Source organism: Oncorhynchus tshawytscha, linkage group LG22 (assembly GCF_018296145.1).
Source record: "Oncorhynchus tshawytscha isolate Ot180627B linkage group LG22, Otsh_v2.0, whole genome shotgun sequence".
In the NCBI taxonomy this organism is placed as follows: domain Eukaryota; kingdom Metazoa; phylum Chordata; class Actinopteri; order Salmoniformes; family Salmonidae; genus Oncorhynchus; species Oncorhynchus tshawytscha.
Genome location: NC_056450.1, coordinates 11433306 through 11446577, shown reverse-complemented (window position 1 = coordinate 11446577; position 13272 = coordinate 11433306). Strand labels below are relative to the sequence as shown.

Genomic DNA, 13272 nt, shown 5'->3' with positions numbered 1-13272 from the left:
TGATCAAAGGAGAACGTGTGGATAGTGACGGATCTGGATCTCAGGTATTTGATGTGACATTCCAAATCACAGTTTATCATTCAGTCACCATTATACTGCACAACAAGTCTCAAGACATCATTTCAGATGCATTACACGGCCATGTAAATGCCCTGTGTGTAGCTCACAAGTCAGGTGGAATGTTGAGAGCTGCAGATGTATTGCATGCTGTCAGAATGTTCGATGACCCATTAAGTAACATGTAAGATATTGCACCCGTGACCATCTATACCCCATAGCACTCTTTAATGCTTGTTCTTCTTTACTGTAGCTATGGGGTCAAGACGGTTATAGTAGGATATTATATATATATGTTATATGTAGGGTACTACTGTATGGTAGGTAACCTCTTGACACCATAGCGCCTGCGAATACCCACTCCACTGTAGAACAACGTTACAATACATGTTAGGTAGGATGACCATTCTAATGTGGCAATGTTGCATTCAGTATCTGTAGTGATTCACAATGTCCTGTGTGGGCAACATCACGACAAGACCCGTCCCAAAAAAACATGCTTTAGCCTCATCTTACAAAAATATATAATTTCTTCCTGTCATCATGCAAGTAGCCATACTTCTCTCATTGATATACATCAGGCACACATGCTACAAAGGTTATAGCACACAAGGATACATGGTCCTTTTTCAATCACAGCCCCTGAGCTCGGAAATTCCTATTGCCATGGAAACATATTGGCAATGCACAATGCATCAGGTATTGTTGTCAAAGCTGTGTGAGTTGTACAAAATCACTCATATTGCAATGACAACACTTCAGATTGGCATGGTGGTACCCCCTTGCCCTCCATTTTGTGATGCTTATATAACACAGCAGAGCATCATATTGTTGACAAAATTGAAATATTCACCATGCAGAGGGGTCTAAAACTTTGTAATTCCATTTAGTGTGGCACAGGGTTCTAAGGCACTGCATCTCAGTGCAAGAGGCGTCACTACAGTCCCTGGTTCGAATCTAGGCTGTATCACATCCAGCCGTAATTGGGAGTCACATAGCGCGGCGCACAATTGTCCCAGCGTCGTCCGGGTTTGGCCGGGGTAGGCCATCATTGTAAATAAGAATTTGTTCTTAATTGACTTGCCTAGTTAAATAAAGGTTAAATAAAAATAAAAATAGTGAATTCCATTACATTTAATGGTTCCGTTTAGTTTGTTTCCATTTAAGGGACCCTTTGTGGAGTGTTGGTGTATACATTGTTTATACATTGTTTTGTGTTAAACGCTCTACAACAAAGCTTTTTCTACCCTTAAACCTCGTTCGGAACACCTCCAAAACAACATGTGGTTTGGTAAGAAGAATGCCCCTCTCCCCCCAGGTGTGATTAATACCTCTGACTGTTTGGAGCTTGAGGTAGTCACCTCATAGTCACCTCAAACAATTACTTGGGAGTATGGCTAGACGGTACACTGTCCTTCTCTCAGCGCATATTAAAGCTGCAGGCTAAAGTTAGATCTAGACTTGGTTTCCTCTATCGTAATCACTCCTCTTTCACCCCAGCTGGCAAACTAACGCTGATTCAGATGGCCATCCTACCCATGCTAGATTACAGAGACATAATTTATAGATCAGCAGGTAAGGGTGCTCTCGAGTGGCTTGATGTTCTTTACCATTCGGCTACCAATGCTCCTTATAGGACACATCCCTGCACTCTATACTCTCTGGTAAACTGGTCATCTCTGTATGCCCATCACAAGACCCAATGGTTGATGCTTATTTATAAAACCCTCTTAAACCTCACTCCCCCGTATCTGAGATATCTACTGCAGCCCTCATCCTCCATACAACACCCATTTTGCCAGTCACATTCTGTTAAAGGTCCCCAAAGCACACACATCCCTGGGTCGCTCCTCTTTTCAGTTTGCTGCAGCTAGCGACTGGAACAAGCTGCAACAAACAGTCAAACTGGACAGTTTTATCTCAATCTCTTCACTCAAAGACTCAATCATGGACACTCTTACTGACAGTTGTGGCTGCTTCGTGTGATGTATTGTTGTCTCTACCTTCTTGCCCCTTGTACTGTTGTCTGAGACCAATAATGTTTGTACCATGTTTTGTGCTGCTACCATGTTGTGTTGCTATCATGTTATTGTTGTGTTGCTACCATTCTGTGTTGTCATGTGTTGCTGCCTTACTATGTTGTTGTCTTTAGGTCTCTCTTTGTGTAGTGTTGTGTTGTCTCTCTTGTCATGATGTGTGTTTTGTCCTATATGTATGTATTTAATTTAAAAATTTTAAAAAATCCCAGCCCCCTCCCCAGGAGGCCTTTTGGTAGGCCGTCATTGTAAATACAGACTAATTTGTACTTAACTGATTTGCCGAGTTAAATAAAAAATAAAAATATAATGTTTATTATATGTTATGGTAAATAAAATACCAAATATCTACTGTTCTAAACAAAATGCTTGGTTTAGTCTCCAAACAACAATTATCGCCAAAGATGAATTGATTAATAGTCCATGTGCTTTACATCCATTATGTATCCAATCGCATCCTTCTAACTTTCCTGAACAGCAGTCTGGTACAGAAAGACTGAAATACTCAGATTTCAAACGAGATAAAAGATTCATAATAGGGCTAAAACTAAAATGTAAACTACAAATTAAGACGTTGTTTTATGTGCGGGAAATATTTACGCATACGTTGCTAAATGGACGTGTCTGGATCGTGGGCATATCACAACTGGGACTAACAGTCAACACGCGTAATGTGGAGAGTCACAGAGCACTAGTCAGAAAAATGTTATTGCGCTTCTTCTCAGACTGAACCCTTCATGCCAGCCTCATGCAGCCATCTATTTTGTATTTTTAACTCAATCACAAACATAATCTAAATGATAAAAATGAGACAAAGAGAAAATCATCGGGATGTTAATTTCCATCAGTTGTTGTCAACATTTGAAGTCGTCTTTTTCTTTCACCAATATAGCATACTGCTGGATCCAAGAAAATAATCGTATCGCGTCAGAAGCGTCTGCGACGGGGGACCAAAGAGGAGGACGTGGAATTTGATACAGAGAGGGTCTTTTTTAAAATGGTGCTGTTAGGGTTGTTGGACAATGCGATGGTAAAATATATTGTTCTTATGTTTAGTTTGGCGTTGATCTCTGAGTTTGTGGGAGCTCAGAATGACACGGAGCCTATCGTCCTGGAGGGCAAATGTCTTGTGGTTTGCGACTCTAATCCGACTACGGATTGGAAGGGCTCGTCCTCTCCTCTAGGCATTTCGGTGCGCGCGGCAAACTCCAAGGTGGCTTTTTCTGCGGTCCGGAGCAACAATCACGAACCGTCGGAGATGAGTAATAAAACAAGAATCATATACTTCGACCAAGTAAGACTGTTTACGTTGTTTTTGATTATAGGGCTGTTTTGTTTTACTTCAACTTTATAACATCAAAGTTGCAATGCTGTTTAAAATCAACGTTTTACATAGCTAATTGACCACACAGTGACAGGTTATTCCCCCAAAGTATAACTAAATACAAATATTATTTAAAAAATAGTTGTTCTGGAAGAGTCTAACATTGGTTTAGAGAGCAACCTACATACCTAATGATTGATTGCATTTGAATGATTAATCAATGATAATGGGTTTAATCAGCAGCAATGGGTTTATCACTGAGAATAGTGCATAGCACACTCACACCTACCTGGGCATCTCTCTCTCTCTCTCTCTCTCTCTCTCTCTCACTCTCACTCTCTCTCTCTCACACACACACACACACACACACAGGAGATGTTTGGCTTCATCAGTTTGATTGGGTGGTACTCTGAATTGAGACAGTGCCATTTTCTATGGAGTAAATGCAGTGCATTTAACTTTTGTTCCGTGTTTGAATTAACCTAAAATCACTGTTTTATATCACCTCCTGGTGGCATCTCAACTGGCATAACCAACACTTTACATCAATCACTGGCTGAATCTGCCTAATTGGAAGAGAGACTATTGGAGAAGAGTGCAGCTCCCGTGTCAAATAGTTGCTGCTGGACTAGTAGGCTGCATATACACAGGCAGACAAATTCAAGAGGGGATACATAGAGAGCAGTTTCTTTGTGAGGTATCTCTACCTGAAAATACATGATCTAAGTCAGGGTTTCCCAAACTCGGTCCTGGGGCCCCCCTGGGTACACATTTTGGATTTTACCTCTAGCACTACACAGCTGATTCAAATAACCAACTCATCATTAAGATTTGATTATTTGAATAAGCTGTGTAGTGCTTGGCCAAAAACCAATTCGTACACAAAGGTGGGCCCCAGGACCGAGTTTGGGAAACTATGATCTAAGTGATTGATAGTTGGTATTCAACAGTCATAAAAGTATGCCTTATTTACTTTGAAGAACTACTAAAATAGTGATTTTGTCAGACAGCATAGGCAGCAGCTCAATAGACATTAGATGATGACTAGGAATGAAATAAAGTCGTCAAATAAAACAAATGTAATGTACACGACAACTGAAATATTTTATTAAAGTAAAGTAATGTGAATAAGTGATGAGCAGTAATGGGCAGTCACTACCATCATGGGATGTTTATTACAGTTTTTCTCAATTGCTAAAACACTCAAGCCCATTGGCTGTACAAAGTTCTCAGTTGCCTGGACTCATTTAGCTAATTATGCAGTCTGTTGTCAATACCTTAAACCATTTCACATGGTAAAACACAATTTGCAGATCTCACTTAGACTTTTCAGCAAAACTCTAAACACATTCTCATTCTCAAAACACACTCTGCACTCTACTGCACATGTCGTCCATGTCGTCCATACTGGTAAACACAAGTGGCCACAATCAAATACAAATAGAGAACATATGTCATTGATTGAACACAACCACTCAAAATTGATTTAACCTGTTTCAAATGATGCAACACAACCAATATAAGCCAGTTCAGAGAGCAAACAGGTTGTTGAAGGTGGGAAGGAGAAAGTCTGAGAATGGATACTGTAGTACAGTGCAATGTAGGCTGTATACTGTACAATGGACAAATTGTATTTATTTATTTATTTATTTTTATTTCACCTTTATTTAACCAGGTAGGCTAGTTGAGAACAAGTTCTCATTTGCAACTGCGACCTGGCCAAGATAAAGCATAGCAGTGTGAACAGACAACACAGAGTTACACATGGAGTAAACAATTAACGAGTCAATAACACAGTAGAAAAAAAGGGAGTCTATATACATTGTGTGCAAAAGGCATGAGGAGGTAGGCGAATAATTAAAATTTTGCAGATTAACACTGGAGTGATAAATGATCAGATGGTCATGTACAGGTAGAGATATTGGTGTGCAAAAGAGCAGAAAAGTAAATAAATAAAAACAGTATGGGGATGAGGTAGGTAAAAATGGGTGGGCTATTTACCGATAGACTATGTACAGCTGCAGCGATCGGTTAGCTGCTCAGATAGCAGATGTTTTAAGTTGGTGAGGGAGATAAAAGTCTCCAACTTCAGCGATTTTTGCAATCGCTGAAGTTGGCCCTGAACATTGTGCTTTCCATTTATTACAGTTTTTCTCAATTGCTAAAACACAATTTCTGAAACCTTGCTCCATTTCCTGAAAACATTCAACACAAAACCTCATCTTCAAGCACTATTTACATAACCTCTGACTCCTCTTGCAAAATGAAACATTCGCCTCAAAACAGCTTTACCTGTGTTCAAAATCAAACACTGCTCTCAAATCATAAACAAAGTGATCAAAATGATATACACTCTCAAACAGTCAGTAAACAATACACCTAAAAATAGAAAACACATTGTTCAAAACATACAATTGTCAGGGAGAAGTAAATTTTTAATCTAAAAAAATATTCATATTTTTCCGTCATTGTCTTTTGATGAACGAAAACATGTTCTATCATAGTAGCTCAAAATTGATCAGAAATTACTGCTTTGCTCTTTGCAATTTTGTTTTTTGTTCTTCCTCCTCCTTGTACCCCTATTTTTACAGTACTGTACCCTGCATCTCACAAACTTGTCCTTTGTCTCTGTGATACTGTAATTCTTGTTCTTTGTTGATATGAACCTGCAACCAGTCAAAATCTATTGTTTATGATTTGAGAGCAGTGTTTGATTTTGAACACAGGCAAAACTGTTTTGAGGCGAATGTTTCATTTTGCAAGAGGAGTCAGAGGTTATGTAAATAGTGCTTGAAGATGAGGTTTTGTGTTTAATGTTTTCAGGAAATGGAGCAAGGTTTCAGAAATTGTGTTTTAGCAATTGAGAAAAACTGTCATTGTTTTGTTCTGTGTTGATACAGCATTTAACCCACATAATGCATACATTTAAATGTATAGTGCATTTCATTATTTTTTTAAAATATTGAAACAGAACTGACCTCAAAAAGCACTAAAGGCTCAGCACTACCCAATTCAGATCTTTTTCAGGACGGATCCGATTGGTCAAAAGACCAATTAGTGAAAAAAAAGATCACTGCTTGTGATGTCAAATCACATGATTAAAACTGTCAGTACATTTTCTCTAAGGAGTTGAGGTGTCTACAACTACTGAAATATCCCAGATTTAACACTATAATCTTGTCACCATAGTTGTGTCAGCAGAAGAAAAGCTGGTCGTTAACGGTCCAGCCGGTCAACGGTCTGTTTAAAAAAAAAACCTCAATTATAAATCATTTCTGGGTAACAATTAAGTACCTTACTGTGTCTGTTTTCAATTAATATGTTAATAAACACACAACAATAGTTTATTAGCATAAGGCAATTTCTCAAGCAAGAAGTTTGCTAGGTCTGTTTGGGAGTGGTCTGAGTGGGGAGGGGAAACTGAAAATGAGCTGTTATTGGAAAAGACGTTTGGAACTTTCTTAATGGTTGATTAACTCATTTACCACATGGTGATATTACCATGGAGGCCAAAACTCCCTCTCACCAAAAAAAGTCTGACATTTCAGGCATTTCAAACAGCTCTTATACTAAAAGGGCATCATAATTTTCACAATTTCACAGTATTATTCCAACCTTATAGTGTGGAAATATATATAAAACACAGGGAAATCACATTTTTGACTGCATTGGACCTTGCAGCATTAAATATTCTGGTCTGACTTAAATAGTCAGCGAGGAGAATATTTTTTCACTTCCTAAAATGCTTTATTCTTCTTTCCCCAGGTTCTTGTGAATATAGGCAACTATTTCACTTTGGAGTCAGTGTTTTTGTCACCCAGAAAAGGGATCTACAGTTTTAATTTTCATGTTATAAAAGTGTACCAGAGTCAGACTATACAGGTAAGCTATTTGTTTTGGCCAAATTGATTCAGCAATTTAGTTCCAGTTATAATATAATGTGATTCCCATGAGACAATTCATTTTCTATACAATGGCCATGGCTACATTCTTTGAAAGGGGCTTGTAATCTATTAGGAAATGTGCCTAAGACTATTTTGTCTACGTCTATTCTGGACTATTTCCTGTGTAGGCCTATTGGGACATTTGGATTTGCATTAACAGACTGGTTATTAGAGGAAGCAGAAGCAAATCTCTGACAAAGCACTTGATTTCAATAGATGAGAGAGTTAACCGTGTCAATGCTAGGAAAATGTCCTGTAGAACTTCAATGGGAAATCACAGACACATCTTCTAATTTGGTGATGTGTGTTTAGCACAAAAGTAGTGCCAATTTCCAGTCCTCTCTTTGTGAAGCCCCGAAGCCTGGAAAGGTCTGGGCTGTCTCTGGGTGGGTGAAGGGGGAGTAGACTACATGAGCTTATTAAACATACAATCTTATTATTCTGGCTATTTAAGAAAGTGACAAAACTAATCTAAACAAGAATGTGTTTTTTCTCTCCAAAGTACACCAAGCAAAGGGCTCCTGCAAACTGTACATATTTGAACTAAAACAATAGTTTATAGCAAATGGCTACTCTATGTAGCTGTGGATGATGATGATGTTTGGCAATGAAATCTTAGCATGGCAAAATATTTTAGTACAGAACAGTAGCTACATTAGCTGCATTTCTCCCCTGTCTTGTTTATTTTCACTCATTGCTATCTCTTTGGGTCATCCAGGTGAACTTAATGTTGAATGGGAAACCTGTCATCTCAGCTTTTGCGGGTGACAAAGACGTAACTCGAGAGGCAGCCACCAATGGAGTTCTGCTCTTTTTGGATAAAGAGGACAAGGTCTACCTTAAACTGGAGAAGGGAAATCTAGTTGGCGGATGGCAATATTCTACATTCTCTGGTTTCCTTGTTTTCCCACTGTAAAAAAAAAAGAAGAAAGCCCCACCGTTCAAATGACTCAATCAACAATGTACTGTCACTGTATAATCAAAACATTTCTACATCAGTTGGATCTAGCCAAAGGATGGATAATATCATGTTCCGTGTTCATGGATTACAACAGAGAGAAGAAAAGAGACATTGAAAAGCTTTGATGTTTTATGGAAATGGGAATCCCTCTGAAATGCAATACTGCTCAAAAAAACGACTTCAACAGACGAACATGCGCTCACAGCAATTCTTCACACACAAACTTAATAGTCGCAGAATATGTTTAGCATAGCATCTTTTGAAATTCGTTTTTCTTAGCAAGTGTGGCATACATGGTATTTAGCAGTGACAGATCCTGTGTCATCTGATTATACAAAACGCTGTGATTGAGTAGAACTGCATAGAAGACCCAGGTCGTTTCAGACAGCACATCACCAGTTTGTTTTGTCTGGCCATTCCCATGTGTATCTCATTGCTAGACCAGCTCTGGCCACTAAACAATCAGCTGTCTGAACCATAATGGAGCAACCAACTTGTTTCTGTAGGTGTGAGAAACACTTTTTGGTGTGTTAGGGAATTACTGACAAATTGGGGTACAATGTGCCCAACGTTTGCAGACAGATGAACACAATGCAGTTTAATTGCAGGCATAGCCTTTACCCTTGTATACATATATACACAGTATTTTATAAGTCTAAACAGATGTTGTAGATGCAATATTTTAATTTGAACTGAGAAGCAATGGAAGCTCAAGTTGATGCTCAAGAGTTGGAAACTGCATTAGTTATGGTCTTTTGATGTCACTATTGACCTCCCTCATCACAGCCTATGCTGCTGGCCATGTCTATACCTGTCTGTGGTCAGTCACATGTCATGTGTTTGTTTGAACTTCGACCTATGATGGGTACACCCGTGGAGTCATGTGCAATGCTTCATTGAAGAGATCACAATGGTATATGTTAACGCTTTTTAAAAACATTTTATGCACATTAATTTATTTATTGAATATTTACACATTCATTCATTTATAATAGCTTGGTGAATTTAAATGCTTATTTAAGTGAATGACCAAATTTGGCATTTTACATCCAATGATTTCAATTTGTTATGTTATCAATGACTGCCACATGACCTGTGGCACCTGCAAAGTATCTGAGATTCCTTCTTACCATTTGTATACAGCCGGTGCATTCTCACAATATTTTAAACATTTGGGAGATTTGGAAAGTGAATTATTCTAGCCAATCTATCAGCAGATGAAATGTAAAAGAAATAAGGTGTGTGTGAAACGACTGGAGACAATTTCTACACAAACTCAATCTCACTCACATTCTTATACCTTTCCCCTTGAATACAATTAGGGAGAGTATCTTGCTAGCCATTTTGCATTTATGGAACAGCTGTTGTGTTCACTCTTGACCTTTGTGACTATACGGTACTACCCATATTTATCGAGTTATACTATCTAGACTCAGAATGGTTTGATTTGCTCCTAACTTATATTCCCGAGTTAACAATTGTCTGTGCATATCAATATCATGGTCGTGAGAATATGTGTTTTGTGTGTGAATCTCATGCTTCAGTTAGTATAGCTGTGTGCTTCTATTGTCACCTGATGCTGCTACAGTTCATTTCCAAATGGAATGGAATAGGTTTGGCCTATTTCACAATTCTCAGTCTGGAAACTCAAATCCCTGTAATCTCAATGCATATAGACCTTCTGTGTGATCGTTGTACATTTGGCACAGCTCTCAAATTAACATGCTTTACTGCTGGACTGAATAATAGTGACATGGCCTCATTATGGACACTGGAGAAGAAAACAACTCAGCATTGTATTTCAAATGAATGAATGAATGAATGAATGTACAGAATGGAGTAAAAAAAAAAGGTGTATGTTTACAATTGTCTGTTGTGGTATAATGTGAAAAGTATTGTGACTCAAATGACTTACTTCATTATTTCATGGAATCTTTTCACTTTCTTGAATTGAAATCAATTACAACTGAGAATCTGAAAAATAATCCTGTGCAAATGATTGGCTGACAAATTTACCTTAAGAATTTATAATAATGCCAGTGGATTATCACTCACAAAGTTTCACTACCACTGTAGATGTACTTGACCAATATTCGAAGGCGGCAACAATCCAGAGTATGTATTTTAATCAAAAAGCACTGGGGTTGTGTGAATACCGGTAACCCAAAATATGTATTCTAGGGATTCCAAAATAATTCCACATACAACATGAAAGTATGCAATCCATGAAATACACCATTGGTAAATATCTGTATTCGAAAACATGGATGGATTATTGTTGAGATTTCCAAGAAGCTTATCATGCAGTCATATTGTATTTCTGTCAAATTAAATTTGAGGCATCTGTGTTGAATTCTGGTCTTTATTGGTATACAGACAGTAATGTCTGAAACAATACTTTTATTTATCACCAACATGACTACATATCATATTTAGGCCACACTCATGTTCAGTGTGTTTTAGAGTGTGAGTTTGACAATGCATTCTGGCTGTCTTACAACTATCTTGACATTAATTGGTGTAATAATATACAAATCAAATCAAATCTATTAATTGGTGTAATAATATACAGTACATGAATTATGAATATTGAGAATCAGCTATTTTCTCAGATACAGTTGAAGTTGGAAGTTTACATACACCTTAGCCAAATACATTTAAACTCAGGTTTTCACAATTCCTGACATTTAATCCTAGTAAAAATTCCCAGTTTAAGGTCAGTTAGGATCACCACTTTATTTTAAGAATGTGAAATGTCAAAATAATAGTACAGAGAATGATTTATTTCAGCTTTTATTTCTTTCATCACATTCCCAGTGGGTCAGAAGTTTACATACACTAAATTAGTATTTGATAGCATTGTCTTTAAATTGTTTAACTTAGGTCAAACGTTTCGGGTAGCCTTCCACAAGCTTCCCACAATAAGTTGGGTGAATTTTGGCCCATTCATCCTGACAGAGCTGGTGTAACTGAGTCAGGTTTGTAGGCCTCCTTGCTCGCAAACGCTTTTTCAGTTCTGCCCACACATTTTCTATAGGATTGAGGTCAGGGCTTTGTGATGACCACTCCAATACCTTGACTTTGTGGTACTTAAGCCATTTTGCCACAACTTTGGAAGTATGCTTGGGGTCATTGTCCATTTGGAAGACCCATTTGCGTCCAGGCTTCATCTTCCTGACTGATGTCTTGAGATGTTGCTTCAATATATCCACATAATTGTCCCTCCTCATGATGCCATCTATTTTATGAAGTGCACCAGTCTCTCCTGCAGCAAAGCACCTCCACAACATAATGCTGCCACCCCCGTGCTTCATGGTTGGGATGGTGTTCTACGGCTTGCAAGCCTCTAAAACTATAGTGTGTTAACAAGAAATTTGTGGAGTGGTTGAAAACTAGTTTGAATGACTCCAAACTAAATGTATGTAAACTTCTGACTTCAACTGTAGATGGGTTTATGATAAAATAATGAATCACTGCATAATACCAACTATTTGGAATTTGGCAAAGGTACTTGTTGATTACGAAGTGAGAAGTTTGATAATCATCGTTTACATTGTAGAAAGAAGAGAACTTACTCTAAATTCCTTGAGGTACTGTTTCATGTCTTGGGCTTTTGATTAACAGGCAGAAGCCCATGTATCTGACATAACCTCTATGACCTACCCTTTGACCTATCTACTGCTGTATGTGTGTATTTCGCTTTGATCAACTGGTGGGAACATTCATATGTTTTGTATTATCAAAGACATATGGGTTATTCCTCATTTATCATTGTCTGATAGAATTCTGATTCAATTCTACATCCTCCGATTCTGGGGGATACATTTCTCATTGAGTTTTGCATTTCGCTGAATTGTTGATATTTTTCAGCCTACAAACGTGGCCTTCAATCTAACACCTCCACTGAACTACTTCAACACAACATTTGGGTTATAATTTAATGACATGTACATACATACATACTGTAGGTGTGATTTGAGTGTTCTTTTATTTGATGTGTGGTATGCAGAATGTCAGTGCAGAATGTACAGGCTTTGATTGCATCCGGTGGGACAAGTAACCCCTGAACTGAATAATAATTCTGAGATAACGCTAACAAACAAACACAAATGGAGAAATGAAGAAAGGAATATATTCTGTTTGGAAATTCAAATGAGTGCTCTTGAGGGTTTCGAAGTAAAACAAAATTACTTTTTTTCTGACAGAAAGCAAGTTCAGCTGTAAGGCAAGGTATCTAAGAGGAATCCACTCTGTTCCCACTCCCCTATTAGATGTCTTAATGTTGTCACACTGGCTCGGTTAACTATTGTATTATTGTATTGATCTTTTGACATATTCAATAAGGTTCGTATGTGTCACGTTCTGACCTTTATTTCCTTTGTTTTGTCATTATTTAGTATGGTCAGGGCGTGAGTTGGGGTGGGCAGTCTATGTTTGTTTTTCTATGATTTGGGTATTTCTATGTTTCGGCCTAGTATGGTTCTCAATCAGAGGCAGGTGTCATTAGTTGTCTCTGATTGAGAATCATACCTAGGTAGCCTGGGTTTCACTGTGTGTTTGTGGGTGATTGTTCCTGTCTCTGTGTTTGCACCAGATAGGGCTGTTTTAGGTTCTCACGTTTCTTGTTTTGTTAGTCTGTTCATGTATAGTTGTCTTTATTAAAGAACCATGAATAGAAACCACGCTGCGTTTTGGTCCGCCTCTCCTTCAAATCAAGAAGACCGTTACAGTATGCTTTAATTTATAGGTTGACATTAGGATAGTGCTGAATGTGAGAATCTCCTTTCGACTGAATTCATTTTTTCTAATGTGGTTGTTTGCTTGACTGTGTTCTCTTCTGCAGTCTGTTTTAAATGTTTACTTCATGCACAGCAGTCTTTCATGATATAAGCTCATCTAATGAATCCGCACCAACACTTTTGTAATTTCAGCGTTATCCCTCTTACTTTC

General features: G+C 38.0%; 1 protein-coding gene across 1 annotated transcript; it reads left to right on the top strand.

The window, feature by feature from the left end:
* Nucleotides 1–2800: 2800 nt before the first annotated feature.
* Nucleotides 2801–10655, top strand: LOC112221406 (cerebellin-4-like). The gene is made up of 3 exons (XM_024383555.1): nucleotides 2801–3387; nucleotides 7183–7299; nucleotides 8080–10655. The coding sequence occupies exons 1-3, from the start codon at nucleotides 3091–3093 to the stop codon at nucleotides 8275–8277; spliced, it is 612 nt and encodes a 203-aa protein (XP_024239323.1). The 5' UTR covers nucleotides 2801–3090; the 3' UTR covers nucleotides 8278–10655.
* Nucleotides 10656–13272: the final 2617 nt, after the last annotated feature.

Excerpts from the sequence above, each read along its gene's own strand:
- LOC112221406 (XM_024383555.1), top strand. The coding sequence starts at position 3,091 with ATGGTGCTGTTAGGGTTGTTGGACAATGCGATGGTAAAATATATTGTT. Across the intron at positions 3,388-7,182 it reads GAATCATATACTTCGACCAA|GTTCTTGTGAATATAGGCAA; the intron begins GTAAGACTGTTT and ends TTCTTTCCCCAG. Across the intron at positions 7,300-8,079 it reads ACCAGAGTCAGACTATACAG|GTGAACTTAATGTTGAATGG; the intron begins GTAAGCTATTTG and ends TGGGTCATCCAG.